This window comes from Archocentrus centrarchus, chromosome 14, assembly GCF_007364275.1.
Source record: "Archocentrus centrarchus isolate MPI-CPG fArcCen1 chromosome 14, fArcCen1, whole genome shotgun sequence".
Lineage (NCBI taxonomy): Eukaryota > Metazoa > Chordata > Actinopteri > Cichliformes > Cichlidae > Archocentrus > Archocentrus centrarchus.
This window is the reverse complement of record NC_044359.1, coordinates 26,638,925-26,659,776: the sequence shown is the minus strand read 5'-3', so window position 1 is coordinate 26,659,776 and position 20,852 is coordinate 26,638,925. Positions and strand designations below refer to the sequence as shown.

General features: G+C 41.9%; 1 protein-coding gene across 1 annotated transcript in view; it reads right to left on the bottom strand.

The window, feature by feature from the left end:
• The window catches only part of atp2a3 (ATPase sarcoplasmic/endoplasmic reticulum Ca2+ transporting 3), a 44,703-nt gene extending 28,962 nt beyond the window's left edge, over nt 1-15,741 (bottom strand). Inside the window, exons 1-3 of the mRNA XM_030745781.1 lie at nt 15,412-15,741; nt 2,372-2,389; nt 2,066-2,148 (exon numbers count right to left, since the gene is read on the bottom strand). Coding sequence (XP_030601641.1) covers nt 2,066-2,148; nt 2,372-2,389; nt 15,412-15,529 — 219 coding nt within the window. The 5' untranslated portion in view covers nt 15,530-15,741. The remainder of the gene's footprint in view (nt 1-2,065; nt 2,149-2,371; nt 2,390-15,411) is intronic.
• Between the last annotated feature and the right edge of the window lie 5,111 nt (nt 15,742-20,852).

The window sequence follows — 20,852 nt, the reverse complement described above, 5'->3', positions numbered from 1 at the left end:
TCCACCACTTGAGGCAACAACACACCGTCAAGTGATGTAAGCACCAGACATTGCTTGAGCACTCTGTAGCTGCAGTCCATATGGCAGGAAGAGCAAATGATGGATGGAAATGATCGATTTCTACATTGTGGAAAAGCAGGACTTCGGGCACCTGGTTAAAAGTATTTTCAGTTTTATTATGTGACAGTATTGTGCAGCTCCTGAAGAGTTACAAGGTTCAATTACTGTAGTTAACCTAAAGTGTTAAACGGTTATTTTACTTTAACTTAAAATTTAACACCACCTAGGCTACTTGCTTTCATTTGACTTATGCTGTGTCACTGGACATAATGTTGTGTCACTACTATTACACTTTAATACTGCTGCTGGCACTTTGTTTGAACAGATTCACACTTCAAATTAGTAAGTGTGTCAACAATGACAGCAGCTCACTGGAAAAGAAGGATGGAAACGCCCTTCATGTACATATACAAATGTACTTTATTAATACTGCTGCCTGCAAGCTTCGATAAAACTGTTGGTATTGTTTTTATATCGTCAGAAATATTACTATCGCAGATTTTCTTGAATTATCATGATATAATTTTGAGGCTGTATTGCCCCACCCCTAGTGGCAAGCCTATTAAAAAAAAAAAAAAAACTAGCTACAGAGATGAACAGTGACTGAAAGTCACATCCTTGAGAAACAGGAAAATATCCAGCAAAGACCTGAGAGATGCCTGGAGAACTATTCCTGAAGAATACGTGAAGAAATGACAAGAAAGCTGCCTCAGAGAATAAAGGTGGTCACACCAAATATTGACTTTCCAGCTTTTCCATGTATGTTTGCACATTTCAATAAATCGCTGCACCTATTTCCTATTGTCCCAGCAAAGTATAAAGAAATGAAGGGTGGCTAAAGACTTTTGCACAGTACTGTAACTGTAAATTGATGTATAATTAATTGCATGTGAACTCAGTTCCTCACATTTATAGTATATATAATATAAAATGGCCTAACTTGACCCGTTTGCAATGATATGAACTGATAAATTGATATTGGTGTGTCATTCAAAGCAACTAGAGAGTCTAACGCTCTTCATTTGAATGTAGTCAAATTAGTAGACAAATAAGACCCAGATTAGGTTTTAACTTCTGTCCACTCAGCATCAGCCACACCCTGGGTGTAGTGGAAACATACAAAACAGTAACCATATAGCAATAAAAGGTTACAACAGGACAATATGAATACAATTTACCAATGGATAAGGTCTGAAATAAGAGTTATGAGAAAGACAGCTTTGTGGGGTGGCATATTTTTGGATTTCGAGTCAAATCAGGTCACAAGGAAACTTGCTTTGGTTACTGAGCTGAAACCACTCCAGGCAATGATGACACTGTAAAGCATTAGGATCTGTGTGGCAGTGGAACAGGGGCCGCGTTCCACTATAAACAATCTGTTAAAAGTAAGGAAAGCCTGATTTGCATGAGGAAAACTGAGCCCGTGCTCCAAAGTCATGCCGTTAAAGCCCACGCCTGCAACTCTGAGCTTGTCGCTAAGACAAGGAACAGTAAAAGATATATTGTGTCATGTACATTTTTAGTGCTATTTTCCTACTTTCAGAAATAGCAGGAGATATTCCATCCCAGCGGCGTGCTGTAATAGATGGAAAAAAGTTATTATGCAGTGAGGATTCCACCACCCCCACCCCTCTCTGACCTTCACCTCCCTCACACTGCAAGCAGGGTCACAGTCTGAGGCGCCACAGCAGAGAGAGCTGTGATTGATAGTTTTGTTTCCAGTTTGGCACCAGTACAGTGCCTGTTCCTCTCACTGAAACCATATCAACACTGGGTGGAAAAGCCTGTAATAGACAAGTTTCCACATGAGAAGGGACCATAAACTAGGTTAACCAGAGTCCTACCAGGGGAATAAAGCTGCCTAAGGCTAAGCAGTCTATTAGGTGGCAATTTCCTGGACATTGTCCTATTAGGGTCTCAAATCCCAGAGGGGGTGCATTTGAAAACCAAGACTGGGAACAAATAAGAGAGCCACTAGCATTTTAATTAGCAGGGTCATACTTACAAAGGAGACACAGGCAGCCAGCAGCAGGATCCTGACCAAGAGGTCTTCAAACTGCTCCACCACCAGCTCCCACAGGGTCTTGCCTGAAATGTTTAAATACACATTACAGGTTTGATGCATTGCACTTGATTTAACATTCAAGCCTTTCATTGTAAAGCGTGTATCCATGGGTGGAAAGCTGCTATAGTACACACACTCCAAGTTTACCCCTCAGTCATCAAAAAGAAGAAAGGATCCAGGCCCGAGACACTTAATTAGGCAGCAAAGGGAGAAGGATCACAGCTCATTACAAAAATCAATATTTACCTTCTTCAGCTGGGAGCTCTGTGGATGTCACACCATGCAGGTTGTAGAGGAATAAAATTAACAGGGCCAGATAGAGTAGAGAGGGGTGGGGGGGTGGTGGAGGAGAAAAAGAAAAAGAGCAGTTAATACATTTGATTAACTCAGTCTGACTGAGATGCATGGACACATACAAATTGCTCTGCTGAATTGTTCTGCTTGGTTATGATGATTAAATGCTCCACGCAGGGAGGCGGAACAGCAGCACTGTTTTTCCAAGCAGAGGATTAAAGGCTGCAATCATACGAACGCTATTATGAATAACTATCAAATTCAACTCTAGGATTAGCCACTCCTGGAACTGCAACTCAGGATGTTTTAAATTCCCTCTTCTGTGACCTTTGTGTAGCCTCAAAGCGCCGTCATAAACTCAGCTGCATAACAACTCTCAGAAAACATTCTCAGCACAGATACTGTAACAATCATCTTCATAATATCCGACTATGCTCATCTTATAATGGTTAAGTAAACTCAATGAGGGTCTGCCACCTAGCAAATGGTTTCATACTTGCAATAAAGAAGACAGAGCAATTCTTCTCTAAAAATGAAAATCTAATTTGCCAAAACCAGACTCTGTTCTTTACTTTGGTTTAATTTCCTTAGTAAAACCAATTCTGATTTTCAGTAAATGTCTAGCTCTAATCTTGGACATTTTTATTAGGTCTGCAACTAACAATTACTGTTTTTTTAATGATCTCACAATGTAGCCATTGATTACTGGATTAATCATTCAGTCCATGTTCAACATATACATACTCCCAAAGGCCAGGTGGACCTATTGGGACAAAAGGTAAGGAGAAAAAAAACAAAAAAACAAAGCAAAAATACTGAAACAGCACAAGAAATCTGTCAAAAATTTGAATCCAGAGTCCCCCGTTAGTCAGTATAGACTTTAAAAGAAGTCACTGCTGTTTATCCAGCATGTAAAACTGACAGTTCTGTATGGAAGATACTTCTTTGCTCAAAACCAAACTGAAACCAGTGCATTATTTAACTAACCTGAGTCTAAATGATCCCTTCAATCTCATCAGTCCCTGCAGCTGCCATGTTTGTCTGAGAGCCGCACAAGGCAAAACAGAGATGTGCCCAAAAAAAAAAAAAGGGAAGCAGCATTTCTTGTCATTTTTGACTTCATCAAGCATTTCAAAAGAGAAGTTGCATTTTTTTTTTGTTTGTTTTGTAGCATTTTGATGCCCCCCCCACCCCCCCACCCCACACATGAGTCACCAGTGAGAGTAGAAAACACATCAGTCATGTTCTGAAAATGCTCCAATTGACAAGCGCTGTTGATCAGTGTCACCACAATGAGACAAGCACACTTAGTCACTGTGTGTCAGGTCCTCATCAGGTCCAATGCAAAGTTATGACTGAAAAGGTTCAATGTAAGAAATAACTTCCATCACACGTGAAGAACTTGAGGACTGCAGATAATGGGAACCGGACAGGTTTGCTTTTTGCAGGATTGTGTGTGTTAGTTTATGAAAAGTCATGAAATCTTTCCAGGAAAATGTGTGTTTTCTTACCGACTCTAGGGGAAAACACCAATCTCCAAAAAAATTATTATTCTTTAATCCGGTTCTTTTAAGTGTGCTTTATAAAGTAAGTAAAAGCTTGAATTACAGCCCTCATTACAGAATGACTGTGGAAAAGCAGCTATACTTAGAAGGCAGTGGGCTGCAGCTCTAAATAATAGCAGTATTCTCTTTAAGCAGTGGAAACCCCGTGTTTCTCTGCATGCTCTGACCACACCGTGCAACACGTGTATCTAATGTGTAGAGGAACTGGAAAGAGGCGGGGCTATGACATGACCTCTCAGCCTCCTTCCACTCAGTGCTGCAAAGAGAAATCATTTGAAATCATTTTAAAATTAACTGCGTTTTTAAGTGGTTAAGAGATGCCAAAAGCAATCTGAGAATTCTTTGGTTTGCCAAATGAGGAAAAAAAACTATTGCTTTATCATGTCAAGTGGAATAACTTCTAATAAAACTACACACAAACAACCTCTTTAAGAACGCCAATGTTTTTCTTAGGCACAAAAGCCCAGCACTTAGATTTGATCATGCCTGCAGTTAAACCTGCACTTGACCTGTTAGCATTTCTGCATACCGTATTAGAAAACAAGCATCTTGTGGGGCTTGACCCTTGTGCAGTGGTCAGCTCTCTGCTCCACAAAACAACCTCCTCAGCCTGTGTATTAATAGCTGATGAGTCATTGTGAATAGCTTTTCTAACCTGCCATCTGAAGGGTTTACTAAGTGCACTCTGCCAGCAGCAGCAGAAATGTGGAGAAGTGGGTTCTGCTGTTTTCCATGCTCCACCAGTGTGACATAAGCCTGTTTCCCCATAACTGTGCCTCCCCGGTTGTATAATGTTTTTATGGCAGACAGGCTGGCTGTGACCCGACTGCTTGAGTCAAAGATGGACTGACTGAAAAGACAAGACAGACAAAGAGGGTGGGGTTTGGGTGGGGGGATAGAGAGAGGGAAAGAGATGGAGGTGTTGAACGGGGTTCCCCGGCTTCCCTCTGCCAAGGATTCCCTCCCTGTCATCTGGGCTCTGTCAACGCGAGGCTTGCCCAGGCACATTCCTGAATACTGACTTCACCTCTCTCTCTCTCTTCATGTCCCCACAGCACCTCCCCATCACCTCCTCCCCGTTCCCAGCCCAGACAATGAATAAAAGAGGCTGTTTACGCAGAGCAGAAAAAGTGAGCAGTGCCTAGCAGAAGGGAGACACTTCCTGGAGACAGTTGCCAACAACAGCAACAGCGAGATGGATTCTGTGTCCTGGGCATCAGGAAGCAAAGCAGGAAATGGTCCATCTCTCTCTCTCTGCACTGCAAACCATCTGCCAAAGGTGCTCTCGGTCGCCCTTTCGGCTCCGAGTCCATTAACAAATTACAGTCCAGATTATTAGAACCCCTAATAAACACCACATCTGAGTGTTGTTAAGCAGTGTTAACAAGCTAGAATTCAGTCTGAGTTGTGAAAACTACAAACACAAGAAAGTTTTCAGCAGTTACCATGGCAACTTGGCACATGAAGACTCCTTGAAAAACAAGTGCTTTACAGGGTAATGTGCCAGTGTCTGTCAAAAATTACCAAGAATAACTGTTATGCAATCAGTGGGACCTTGATGCAGCACGCTCTTGACTGCAGGCATCAAAAACCCCGCACATTCTGATGTAGATAAGCTCATTTCTGGCCACAGCACGCTGCTAAAACGCCATGAGCATAAGTGGCGGCATGCAGACAAGTACACAACTCCAAATACACAGATTACAGTAACTCATCAATTGAGCATGAGCAGGGGGGCACAGGAGGCAGGAGTATGGAGGTACAGTTCTAAGACTTGTACTGCTGAAGGCCCTAGCTAAAAGGATCCTGCTCCATCCACTAACCATGAGAATGCAAAACAGGCCTATAAATACCATGATGGTAACCCCTAATGATAGCTTCCTATATCCACTCAATCTCCTAATGTGTTGTCCCACTGGAAAAGGTCTGAATGCATTAACCATATCAAATGTGAATGATAAATGTACCTCATTCTCCACTCTAACATCATTTTCTCTGCTACACAGAGAGCATTGCAAGTGACTGCAGAACAGACATCCATAGTCTGATAATGTCAAAGTTCCTCTCATTTACATAAATGTCAATGGAGGGTTTCCCCAATTCTGAGGAGCTCATACGCAACCATGTCAAGTGGGTGAGTGTCAGTGACTATTTTTAGGCATTGCACTGACCTCAGACAAGCAACCATTAAGATTTGGTACCACTGGAGACACCAAGTTACTCAATCACTCCTCTGCAGCACAGAAAAACAAGAACATCAAGTCCTCACACACAACTACTTTTCAGTCATTTAAGCCCCAGAAATCTCTCATATTGGATTAAAGCTGCTCCGCTCAAACAAATGGATCAAACGAAACAAGATTAAGACGCTACAGCCAGGCTACTGACGATAACTGTGGCGCTTTGAGCTAAACGCCAGTGAGAACATGCAGATTCTACTTTAGCATTTAGCAGCACACACAAAGTCCAGCTGAAGCCGATTATTTCTGACCACATTTCAGTTTGAGAGGTGTGTATAAATGTCATCCAAACTGGTGAACCACCCAAGTTGTGGCTTTTCCCCAAATTACAAATTTCTGCTTTATGGAGATGATGAGCAGAAAGATTCAACCTTCTGGAACCAGCAATGTCTTCATAAATTTTAAGCCAATCTAACCACTAATTCTGAGCTTTCATTAAGTGAATTAAAAAAAATACACTCCATCGTTAACACTTGTTGACGAGGGCCCATTACGCTCATTTTTAGATATATTTTTATTTCTGTACTCTGCTACAGTTGCTCTTGCAGGTTCAAATAATCAAATCACCCCACTGTCCTGGTGCAGCCCCTCTGTTCATCCACTGCCTGAAACAAGCACTTTTAGCTCCCTTCCCTTTCCCTTTGAGCAAAATTCCTTCCAGTAGGCTGTCCCTCATAAACAGAAGGTTTCAACAGTAGGTGGGTGGGGCTTCTGTGCTCACAGCCAGAGCTGCATGCCTAACCATGCTGGGGATACCCCCTGTCAGTGACATCACACAGACTCAAGAGTTTAAAAAAAGAAGGAAAAAAAAAAAAGAAAAGTCTGAAATCAAGCATTCAGAGAAGTCTGAAGTCCAAGATTTTGTCTCACAGAGATCACTTGCACATATGCTGAAGTCATTATTTGAAACTTTGACCATGTTTAATGAGCACCCACCACTGTAACAGTATAGTGTAATAGTATAATAGGTCAATTTAAATATATCTGATCAATATATCGGACTTAAAGTCATGCAGTAATCGCTGGCAAAAAATACTTCAAACATGCAGACCGTCATCTATGCTGTGTTAGCTCTCCTTATAGGTAAGTAAGAGTCATGAGCTGCACTGCTTCTGCAGATCTGCAACTGAGTAAACATAAGACTGAACTGAATTGAATAGATCAATGGCTCAGTGTCACATATACTCAATCCACCTACTCAAATTAGCATTGGGCCAATTTCGGACACGTATGGAATGCTTTAACATGTAGTAGTTTGCACTTCATATTTATACAGATTCGAATGTTAGTAAAAGCACAGTTTCAGTTCTAACTAGGTTGTTTTTACTGCTGGCAAAATATTGCTTTTTGGGGGCTTTGTGCTTTTATGCTCAAGAAACTCAAAGTTTCTTGAGCATAAAAAGCATAAAATGGTCCAAAGCAGATTTTCCCTAACAACAGAATAAGAGCTCCATTAACTTTTTCCCCATCTCACATTATGCAAATGCTGAAAACCTGAGGACACGTCCAGATTAACATTCTCAAATGACTTGCATATTAAACAAAGGAGGGAATAATGGTTTCATTTTGGTGGGAGCCAAATTATATTAACATGCACAGTAGGGACAAAAGGACAGTAGAATGAAAAGAGCAAGATGTCCTGCTCAATACAATTTGCCAATAGCTGCGATGATGCTGATTAACTGATAGACCTGTAATTCTCCACACGCTGAGCACACAGAGAAGAAATACCATCAGCTGTCAAAGTTGAAAGGAGATGAGCTCTTTTGTGCAGCTTCTCTCTGGAAGTCAGTGTCATTAAAGAGGTGGAATTAGTCTCAAAGTGGCAAGTTTATCTTCTCAAGCCAGTTACGGCATGAGATTCGGGGTTAGTGTCTGCTGTAGCTGCCCATCAGCTGCACAGTTTCTGACGTTGGCAAGCTGTGGTCAGGGAAAAAGAGTCTTTTCCTTTGCACAAGATAGGCCATGCTGAAATCTAACTGTGGCATCACGTTGGTTCTGAGTGCATCTACTGTATGCATGTAAGTGTCCTGTTTATTTTACTTTACTATTGTTTTAGAAATGCATTAGCTCATTTGCATGGCGTGATCATCTGAGCTCCAGAAGAGTGAAACTGCTGCTGCTGCTGAGAGATAAGATATCTGTACTTTAGGCATGAATGTAAAGAAACCTGGTCTCAAACTGTTCACACACTCTGGACTGCAGACTGCTCTTTCCACATCAGATTAGTCTTTAAATAAACACTCTAAAAACAACCCCCCCAAAAAAGTGCCTTGCCCCACATTTTACCGCTCATAGAATTGGCCCTGCTGCCAAATTACAGCGGAAAAGGAAAAGGGCCTGTCAACTGAGCAGGACATGCTTGAGGTGATTAGCACAAAGCTGCTATCTTGTCAGTTCTCAGAGCTTCCTCTTTAAGTTCACAGCTGTGCAAAGAACCATTTTTCGAGCATCTCAACAGGCTAGGAGGCTGGCATCCGGCCACCCAGTAGCCAAACGGAGAAGCTGGATGCTGTGAAAAATAGTCAGCAATCCCCAGATGACAAACTGAAATATCTGTGTTAACACCACCCTATTTATAGGGTTTATTCTAGGTCCAGAAACCAGAACGCCACTTCTGTCCAATCGTGTGCCTGATACAGTACAACTTCACTGATCTGAACCCTGAAGCAACAGAGGAAAACTAGTTATGTGACTTCTATCAGCCGTGTGAATGCTTGTAAAATGGGGCACTGGCACCGTCACCTTTTGTTGGGGTTACCAGCCTTGTAACGGAATAAATTGAGTATTTAAATATATGCTCGATGCTGTAAAAGGCTGTTTTCAGTTGTGTTTGTGGTACTGCCATCACACCCAGTTTCTAACATGGCCTAGGTCACTCTTTAAAAAGGTAACACTTCTAGGTGTCATTTCAGGAACGCTTATGGAGTTCATTTCAGATGGTACGATCAAACAACCAGTTATGATTCTTTAGCTCGAGTATGTTTTTGGGCACTAAAGGAATACACACCTCACTACTGCTATAGATGATGATGCAATACAACTTGCTCTTCTAGCATTCCGACGTATGGTTAGTTGGCCAAAATAAATGTAGTAGTTTTCTATACTGTTAACGAACCAATTAAAAGGGTCAAAAACAACACAGAGTTACTCCTACAAACAGGTTCTGTTTGTGTAGCCAACACTTAAAACAGATCTATGTATACTAAGAAAAACACTCCAGTGGGCCACGCTCTCACTGGATGACATGCTCCATTATTAGAACAAACCTGAGCACTGGAGTTCATTTTCAAACAGTTCCATTAGCAAATCTGCTAATCCTGAGAATAAGCATTAATGAAATATCTTCTAAAAACCACAGTGCCAAGCTGTTTTAGGAAATTATTTAGCCTTAAAGGAAATTAATGGTTACATGGTTTTAGAATTTGACGTTTTCAGTTGGGAGCTGCATGCTTGGGGCTATAGCTCCACATGTGGTGGTTAAGGTGACATTTTTTTCCAATTATATATAATAGGTAGTGCTACTAGACAGAAATTTAATTGGATAAGTGATTAAGAAAATGTTTAGATGGATGGATGCATAAAATGTTAGTAGTTAAGGGCAGAATTAACGCAAAATGCAAAGACACTGCATACACATACCATAGCAACTTGTCAATCACAAGGTACACACACCTTAAATCATACCTTGCTTTGTCATGTGTTTCACTTTAAATAGGACCATAATTTACTATATGTAATAAGACTTCAAACTACTGATTAGAACCACAAACTCATCAGGAAAGTGTTTACTGAGGTCAGAAATCTAGTTAGCAGCAGGACCACTTTATTTTAGACTTCAATATGAATCAGACTTCTTTTTGCAACCACAGAAGTTGCCCCCTGCTGGCCATTGGTGGCTTCACCTTTCAGACTGTGGACTATAACCATCTTTTATATACAGTATGTTATTTAACCATAAGCTCCAAACATTACTTTTCTAGTTTTCCAGCTGCCCACATTAACTTACATACAGCTCATTATCCTTAACACACTGCTCTTGGATGTCTCTGAATGCTATTTAATGACTTTCAGTGTATTACACTTTCCCTCTTTACTATATATACTTGAAGGCAATTTAGTTTACAGCATATGCTCTGCATACAGACCACACTCTGAAACACAAACACTACTAAGTGCATCTCGTCAGTAGAACAAACTGTGCTGTAGCAGAGCATCCGGGCAATGTGTTAGAGCCTCGTGACTCAATATCATCTTAACATAAGGGCTTGATGATGAGTGACAGATGCAGAGGTGGGAGGGAAGAAGCCAAGACAAGTGACAAGCTAGAACAGGATCACAGTCCCTTTGAAGGCAGCTGGGCAGGCACACACAGAGCCCACTAGAACAGGGAAGTGACTCAACACCCCAAAGACTTCAAATTACTTTTCTACAACTTAACTCTTCTTTCAGCCCACACACCAACACTGTTACCACAGTTTCAGTCTCAACTGGACAGTTTTCAGCAAAGTGGAAGCCCCTAATCGAGCAGTATACTGCAGAGTGCAGTCGTAAGTGTGCCGGTATAGAGGAGGAGGAGCAGGAAACAGCATGTGTCTCTCACATTTCAAATGCAGGAGAGAGTAAGTCAGGCAGCTTTTATGTTGAGCTGCAGAACAGGAAGAGAAACAGCCCCATGTGTGAGATCCTACCAGAGGAAGTTGTAATTATTATTTGTGGCAGAAACCAGACGGAAGAAAATGTAGAAACATTTTATAATTTAATAAAGACAGAATGACTTAACAACAGCAATAGCAGGCACCTTGGGATTGCATCAGGGGTAGAAAACAAATAAAGGTCTAATTTTTTTAAACAAAACAACTTAAAAGAAGAGAAGTAGTTTAGAGGCGCTCAGTGAGTCTGAATGGTTTGGCTTTATTTCCACCAGCAGTGTTTGGCTTCACTGGCTGAGAGTCAGCATATGCATGTCATATTGGACACTGAACAATGATGTGATGACATGTATTACCAAGTTGTTTAACCTGAAAATGTTGCGCAACTGCACTCCTCTCAAAGAGGGAGTGTCGAGTGACATTTTTACACACTCAGGCTCAATCTAACAGCTCTCCAGTTGTGACAAGTAATTGGAAAAAAACAAACATAAAGAAACGAAACAGAAATGCCTTGCTATACTTGTTTTATGTCTTAAGATTTATATCTCATACAATAACTTACTCATGGAAGTGGCCTTTGTCACATAAGTGGAGGAATTACATATGAATCAAGTAATCCAGACTGCAGTATTCAATAAAAAAAAAAGTGCCACTTTCCTATCTGTATTATATATTGTTGTAGGCAGTGGAAATTCTTTTTTTTTTTTTGTATTTTGTTTCCATATAGGGGAAAGGGTGATTTATTTAATATGCTTTTATTAATAACCCTTCTTAATTCAAATATAATGTAACATTTCCTAAGCCAAAGCAGTCGAGCAATACGTTAGTGAAGTAGGGGTGCGTGATATTGACAAAAAATAACAACTCGATATTTTATGTAATTTTCTTGATAACGATAATAAACTATATTCTGCATTATTTAAAAATGTGTTCATACAAGAAGTGCAAGCTGGTAAAATATAAGACAAAAATCAGTGTTTTTGAGACATTAACTTATTTTTTATTTTATTTAACCTTTATTTAACCAGGAAAAACACATTGAGATTAAAATCTCTTTTTCAAGTGTCCTGGGCATGACAAATGTAAGTAGAACTGAGGCGAGTTTTTCAAAAGCAATTGCTTGACAGAATGAAGAAAAAAAAAATGCTGTCCAGGGGGATTCCACCTACATTATAGCAAAATAAAATCACAGAAACTACACACCCTCATCTGATCAGAAACCCGCTTTTTTCGCCAGACCCCTTCAGCATATTATCCGAGGCTCCAAACAGGTGAGCTCCGAGAACGTCGCTGGGTTATGACGCAGTGATTGTAACATACCTACTTTAATTTAAAGGATATTAACATCAATCCTTTCATTATTTTCCTCTTTATTCCGCTAGTCGTGGTTTGTCTTGGACGGCGGTTTTCCGAAACTTTTCATATTCCTCATACTCGCTGATGATGGAACACGTTAGTTGTCGAGCTGTCCGTTTTCTTACAAAGTCTGCAAACTGCAAACCACCTCCTCGCCTAGGAATTAAAGTGGTAGCCTGCGAGGCTGGCGATGTCTGAATTTCCTCTCCTGGCGCAGTGTGTTCACTCATTTCCAGCTTTAGGTGTGTTGTTCAGGCAGCTATGCCAGCGCACAGTACGGGAGCTCCTAATGCGCACGCGCAGCAGCGTGTGCTAAAGCATAAATTAGTGAAAGCGTGGAGCCGAGGCGTTTGATTGTTGTTTTTTTCTTAATTAGCATACTCAATTTCAGCTCGCACATCGTTAACACGGCAATTACGATATTATCGTAGACGATATATATCGGACACCCTTATAGTGAAGCTTGTGAAAAATGGCCGTCTTCCACAGACTCTCCTTCACTTGAGTGTCAGTCCCTTTAAAAATTACCAAAAAAAAAAAAAAAAAATTGATTGTTCAGAGGGAAACTATGCCCTTTTACCGACACCATCTAAAAATGAATTCAGTGCACCTTTGAAATTGGGGTTGTGAGCACACACAGGACACAATCACCGAGCAAGCTGGAATTGCTCAAACCTTCTTAACCTTCTGCACCCACCCACACACACACACACACACACACTAACACCCCCCCCCCACACACACACATACAGATAAAAAGAGAGAGAGAGAGAGAGAGCTGTGACTTCCTCTCTCTCCTGCTACATCAGAACAAACTACTTCACAATGATGAAAGTGATAAACTGTCTCATAAATTGAGGTCCTTGTAGTGCTCAACAGTAAATTAGCTGGATGCCTGTAATGTGCGTCTCTGAATGGGGCTGCAAATAACTGAGCTGCTGGTAGACCATAAACGGAAGGTGTGAATAAAGGACCAGCTGCCTCCTTTCTGCAGCACAGACTGCTATGTAGAAAAGGCTCTCCGTATGTGGGGCCTAAGCTAATTTCCCAACATCTCAGAAAAGGATTCCGAAGTCTGAGGAGGGGTTGCTCTGATGCGGCACATGAAAGTGCTGATATAAATGCTACAAAAGCCAAACAAACATCACCCACCTGTCTTTACTTACAAGCAACAAGCTATGTGCCCCCATCATAAAAGGAAATGTCTAAATAAGAATGGGTCATATTACTCATGTAAACCAGTAATGTTTGAATATATTGCATTGCATACCACAAAAATAGAAAAGAAAAATCCCATACTAGGCCAATATTTAACCTCATAGTGGTTTCCCCCCATTTTTAGCCTCCAAAAAAAATGTGCAGAAGTAATGATGCAGGACACAGTCTCATCATGTTTAATTGTGGGCACAGCTAACAGACGGGTCTCAGATGTAACCAGATGTGGTTAAACTCCTTGCCACAGATCCAGAGGCAGTGCAAGAGTGTTATCTCTGAGTCAAACAGATCGTGTAATCTTCCCAGCATGCGGTGCCTCCTCATCCAGACGGTCGATGAAGCACTTGGAAAGCAGATCCTGTTATTTTCACCTCCTATTTGCCTTCTCCTGTCCAAACTGAGGCAAACGCTGAGCTCCAAACACACCGTGGAGATCACGGATGTGCGCTTGTTTTGAGTTAATGGTCCTCTTCATAATAAGACCCTGCTAATCAGATAGTGCACACGTCAGTGGAGGCAATGCAATCAAACCAGCAGCACGCTGCTTTGAACGAACGTCGCCTGGAACAAAACACCAAGGCTCACATGAAGCCTTTGCTTCATCTATGAAGTCTGCGGTTTGTGAGCAGAGGGGAAGGAACCATTTAGCAGCCGTACATCACTCTGCAGTGACACGCACTCAAATAGTAAACAAACCCACAACTGTCCTGCTGTTTTTTTATTTTTATTTTTTTTAATAATATTGACACTGAAAAGGCAGCAGATAACCCTTTGCAGGTAGCCCCAAAATGGGGAAAAAGGGTATTCCCTCCCTCCAGTATTTCTTTGCAGCGCGCTCACACAAGGCAGGAAGTTCACAGCTAAAAGCGAAAGAGATGCTATCTGTGGCAAGACGTTGCTTTTTTTCCATGAAGTCATCACAAGCCCCTGGGTAGAGTGGCTGGCTGCAACAAAAGGCCTACTGTTTGACTGGCACAATGCGCGGCTCCGCGACACAGCTTCGCAGCACATGCAAATGACAGGCCAGGAGTGATAGGTGTGTTTGTGTCAGGCCCCAACTCCACACAAAACTACGCAAACAACAGTATGTGTCCATACATGCATATGAGGATGTAGACCTGGGCAGGCTTGTGTGTGAGGGCTGCCTCATGATCTGCGTTACTCAAGCGATATCTTCAGTTTAAAGACTCTTAAAATGCAGATTTACTCGCAGGTACTGCTTTGACAGCAGACCTGCAACCACGTTCGTCACTCTAAAATGTTACATGACTTAACACCGCTACTTCCCCCTGTTATCTTGTAATTTGAACTGTAAAGTAGAGGCCCTGTGTGGAACAACTGTTGAAAGTGAAAACAGGTTGTTCAAGATTTTCAGTATCATTATCTGCAGCACTTCATCTTCTTCCACGCCGTAGCCAAAGCCTGCCTTCTCTGCACTTCCTGATCCCTGCATGACAGCCAAGGATGTCTGTCCTCGCATACACAGCTGCACATACTGTGTCAGTACTTAGTAAGCGTCCGTTTTTGGTGAGGTACAAGCTTTTTGTCTGTGCGGGAGAGTGCTCTCTAAGCCACATGACATGATTTCAAACCAGAACAGACACGAGGCGACCTCAGGGGACTTAAGTGAAAGAAAGACGTAGCTGGGGTGATCAGGGTCTAATTAAATGAGTTCATTTGCATTCTATCTTTCCTTCCCAGACAGGTCTCTGTGTGCTCATTTTAAGCAGTGACATGTTTGATTTCAACACTGGCATGTGCATCAATGAATGTGCCACTTACATTTCCACTGACTGTGCGCCGGGGGGAATGGGACTGTTTTTTACGCGCACGATCTGCCTCAGCTTGAAATATAACGGCTGCTAAGGGATTTCCTGGGAAATGAATCAATACAGACTATAACACGCAGAAGCCACGAACCCTAATAAAGAGGGAAATAACTGATTAAAACAAAAACTACTCACCGTTCGGGCCATATTTCTCCAAATTGACTTTGACCTGTTCGAGGGTCAGCCCAGTGTTTTCGTTCACACCGAAGTTGTCTAAAACTTCAGTCGCCGATTTAGTGTGCGCATTTTCCATATTGGTGTACCGGGCTTAGATGATCAGATCGAAATGCATGTAGTTGACTAACATCTATTGTGGAAATCGGAGGGTGCGCACGCAAGGAAGGTGTAGCAGCAGTAATTTCCACCGAAGGACGTTGAAGCGGTCGGTCACCTGTCCCCCCCTGAAGAAAACCTCCGGATCCGCGGTTCAGACGCTCTTCTCTGCGTTGCTCGACTGCCGCTGTTACTTCATCTCCATCTGAAGGTGTGCTGTGTCTGTGCCGGCGCGGACCGCCTCTTCGTTGTTGAGCACTCCCTCCTGCGCTGTCATTGGCTGCGCGTACCTGAGCGCAGAGTGCCCCTTCCTCCTGCAGCCGCCTCGCACATCTCCCTTTGAAATGGGACCCGTGCTCCCTGCGGTGTAATGCGGGTTAAAAAAAAAAACTTGTTTGTACGCTGTCATGTTTATTGTTTCTTATAGGCGGTTCATCTTGTCTAAACTTCAGCACACTGAGCTGCAACGCCGCTGGAGCTGAACATGAACTAGGCGTGCTCAGGGACGGAGTTAAAACACAGCTTTTAACACAGGACTGCACGGCTGCTGCTACTGTCTGTACGCGAGACAAGTGCACACAGCAGCCGGAGAGTGCTACATGTATGTAGCGCACACAACACAGTGAACTGAATCCGGGATGCAGCCCCGATGCCAGCTGCACAGTGATCATGTGGATGCAGTCAGTTAGGCCGGTTTTAGTTCTGCTCAGAAATGCTCAAAATAAAAATGAGACTGACTCATGTTTAGTTTAAAGAAAAACGCTACTTTGCCCTCCAGGCTTATCCACTGTGGAGCTGGAGGCTGAAATAAAACAGTAAAACAACGGTGTTATAGTAAATCTGTAATCTGCATTTCTTACTTGATACATTGGTTTCACTCATTACTGAATAATAAATTATGCTTGTCTTTTTAATTTTTTTTTAAGTGAACCGAGGCCTGGAACTCAACCGAAAAGCTTTGTCAGCATGTTTCTAGTTCGGAAATAATTAACTGAAATAGAAGCAGCAGTAGAAAGCAACTCTACTCATCAGATCCGGATTACTGTCAGAGTGTGAATGAGCAACATAAAGTGACTTTTTTCTATAAGCTGCAGCTAACTGGACAGAAGACTTAGACATGAAAATGAGGCTTGATGCTGTGACTACAGTAACTAAAGTACAGGAGCTGTGAGCTACAACTCTGAAACAGCTGTGGTTTCATTCGGTTTATTTGGAAAATACAAATGCTGATGAAACATCGAAAGAAATCCTCTGACTGCAGTGAAGCGTGATGGTTGTGATGTCCTTTGACTTGAGAAATGAGGATCATTTTGAGCATAACAGCAGCTAAGCAGAACATCTCAAACAGTGACAGCTGGGTTCCTTGTCCTTGTGATGTTGCCAGACTGTTCTCTAAATGAGACTTGGCTTCAGTGTACTTCTTAAGTCCAGTCCTGGCTGCACTGGTACTGAGAAACAGCCTTGAGTCCTCAGGACCGAGGCCGAATGCTTCAAAGGAAGTTGACAGATGCAGGGCTTGAACTCATGTGAGAGGAGGCAGCACATTTGAAATGAAAGCAAATGTGAAAACAAATTTCAACGCTATACAAATTCACTATATATATATATATATATATATATCAGGCAGGTACACCAGGCCCAGTTTCCCTTACAGGGATTATGTCTAATCCTGGACTAAATACTTTTTCCTATTTTGGTCTTCACTGACTTTTTCCTTTTAGTCTAGGACCATGCTTGATCCATGACTGGGAAACCAGCTGCCAAAGTTTATTTATGGTAAGTAAGGTTAAAAATCTTCTGTCAACAAACATTCAAAAACAAAAACATATCAAAAACATCCCATGTGAATGATAAATGCCTATTTTTATACATGACGTAACTTAATGATTGATATTAATGCGTTTATACACATCTAGCTGAGCTAGGTTTAGTTTATTTTTACTACGTTGTGTGTACAGTTTGGTCATTTCATCCATAAATGGCCAAATTGTACACAATCAAGGTAGTGACCACCTCCTTCAGCGGGTTACTGAAGGACCGGGTCAATCCCTCGGTTAACCAGCTCATGATCTGTGGGTTCATAAAATGGCTAATTAGGTGGTAAAGATGAATAAAATAGGGTGCATCAATTTATATCCATTTATTCTCACCTTTGCTTTTTTGTTACTGGGTAATTTTGTGTTGACCATAGGCTGCATATAGAAGCTGCATGTAGCTTCTGGGTCTGAAAAGTGAAGCCTATGTGCACGTGCCTTAGATGTGAATTGTTCCTAATGGCCAGCAGGCCATGACCTGCTGCTCCTCAGTGAGTACTTTCTTAATAGGTTTATGGTCCCAGTCACTATCATGTTAATTTGGTAAATTATGGTCCCCATTAGAGTCAAAAAGGTTAATAATGCAAGGTATGCTTTAGGCAGGCCAGTATAGTTTCTCAGTCAGAACCACCACTTGTTCATCATGTCTGTTTCAAAACACTTGAGGTTTCACAATGGGACTACACAAACCAGTGGCTGACATTTTGCCTCTTAGTCTATGATGTATAGATAATGAATAATAAATGGGGCATATTTGTGGCAAATCATTTTTGGCATAAAGTCCCTTTTTTGCTTATTGAGATCCACATCACTCACTGTGGCCCAGCGCAATAATACATAAGGCTGACACACTCAAACATAACATGAAAAGCAGGTATAACTAAAACATCTAACTATGTTGCCCTGTTATGCTTGTTGGCAAATCAAACTCCCTTTCACCCTCTAAATGGACTGATTCATATAAAGTACTTTATACAACATGCCTCATTCACCCATCCTTACACATTCATACAAGCACTTCTTTTTATGGCTACATGCCTTCATACTCCACATATTCATACTACAATGGATACATCGAACCACCAACCATCTGATTAGTAGATGGCCTGCTCTACCTCCTGAGCCACAGCCACCCCTACCCGAGATCTTATTGGTTGAGACTTTGAATGATGCCTCATTAGCCTGCCTCTGTATTATAAGCAAAGACACATTACTGTTTTTAATGCCTTACAGCCTGTTTAGAGTTGATGCTTATGGGAAAATCAGCAGTTTTCCAAAGCAGTGACAGAAGTTTTAAAAAACTGCCCGTTCATCGTTGTCTGGGGAAGGATCAGCCAACTAAATGCAAGCAAGGAAATGGATGTTCCAGATTTCCCCTCCGTCACTTTATCCTGAGTGTGAGGTTACAGCACAATCTCCCTGCAGTATGCGGACTCTGAAATGGGTCTACTGTTGGAGATCACAGGCACTGGACTGGGACCTGGATGGGCACAAAATATAAAAGGAACAGGGTGCTCCAATTCTGTCCCTGCTCACAGCTGGCCTCTTCTCTCACAGCACAAAAAAGTGTATTTATATCTGGAACTTACGTAACTTCAAGAACTGCTGTCTGGAGGATGGTAGCTGGCTGCATGAAGTTCTTGGATGCTAAGTGCCTACCAGTGTCCTTGCACTTGCATTGAAGGTTCTGTCTTTGCCTTTGTTTCAATCCAATCCTGTTTTAAAAGCCAGACCTCGCTACAGTTATCCACAGATCCCCAGCAGACAGTCATGGCTATAACCACAGGTTCCACTTAGGCTGCTTGCTGCCCACTCACACGCACAGTCAGTGAGATTATTGTTAGTCATCAGCGCCGTTGACTTATACCATGAAAATCTTTTTAAACCTGTCTGTGTGTGTGTGTGTGTGTGTGTGTGTGTGTGTGTGTGTGTGTGTGTGTGTGTGTGTGTGTGTGTGTGTGTCCATCCTGCTGTGTGAGCTAGAGGTTTTGCATCAGGCCTCACAGTGACATAAATTTCAAGAGAACCCCTTCAACGCTAAAGCTCTCATGAAAAGGAAATCCCCCCCCCCAACCCCCCTTTTTGGCTCGCTCCCTCTTTCCCTTCAGTGGCACACACTGGGGGACTGTACTAGTCTCAGTGCCAGTCACACATTTTCCACACACCACTGTCAGCCTTCCAATAGCATTTGCCTTCCCCTTTCGCTCCCAGCGCTCATTTGCATGAGGGAAATGAGCCATGCCCTCCCAAGCATAAAAAAAAAGATATTTTCCTCCATCTTGCATGTGATATAACCTGCCGAATGCCCATCTAAGATGATGCCGTCCTGTATACACCTGGGGTTTAGAAATTGATGTGGAATCAAGATTATTTCAAATTTAACTCTGACAAACACAAATCCTTGATGTTTGTCATGGAGCTCTGCTGCTGATGTTACTGACTGTGAGCCCAACAGCTGCTGCTGACGCTGACTTTGAATCAAGGAGATGATGATGATGATGTGAAGTGACCACATTTTGGAGCAGGTGTACCTGACAGGCACCCCGAGAGGGAAGTCATTCCCGCCCAGCCGCCTTGCCATTGACAAACCTCTCTTGTCTTATCCCTCTTCTCCTTCACTTCTTCCCCATGCAGAGCTCTGCGCATCTGTGAGAAATCCATCATTTCACAGTCTGCCACAGCAGGATGCCACGCCACCTGTCAGCCCCAAGAAAATAAGGGAAATGGTTTAATATCAGTGGAGAGTTGGCTGCTTTCATACTGTCTTAATATCAGCTCAGCATTTTACATTCACTTCTTGAATGATATTCTAAGAAGCAGTACGCTATTCAAACTGCTAGGCAGACATTTACTCTTTAGATCATCAGAAAGAATTAGCAGCACACTGCAAATCCTTGTAAACATCCTATTCAAAGTAGATGGGTAGATGAAAGAATAACACGTTTAATTAGACATAATTTCACAAGTTGTCTCAGTACTTGCTGTGAAATCACTGTTGAAAAGCAGAGAATTCAAATTTTTATGTATTAAAAAATGCAGAGCAACTTTTCCATTTTCTCCTATGGGTGTTAGATTTCCACAGCTATGAGAGACAGTCGATAAGAGTCAAGTTCCACTTTGAGTTTACTTTCCTATCAGGATAGATGCTCCCTGTTTGCATCCAGCTCCATGGATAGAGAAGTGGGATTTCTGCTACACCCTTGCTGACCCAGTCTTGGCTTTGTGTAAAATAATTTTGGAACAAATGAGCCTTAAATCAATGGGATTAAAAAATAGGTAGAGACAATACTTTAAACACTGCATGGTCTTTTATGGAGATATAACTGGCCTTCTAGCCTATACTTTTTTTCTTGCAAATGCAGCACTTCTTTCCCAGACCTGTAAACCACATTTGATTAGTTTATTTTAAATCAGCAGTAGGCAAAAGTGTGCAAAACAAAATGCAAAAAAGCCAGAATTTGAAAATAGAAAACAGTCCTGCAGCTCTTC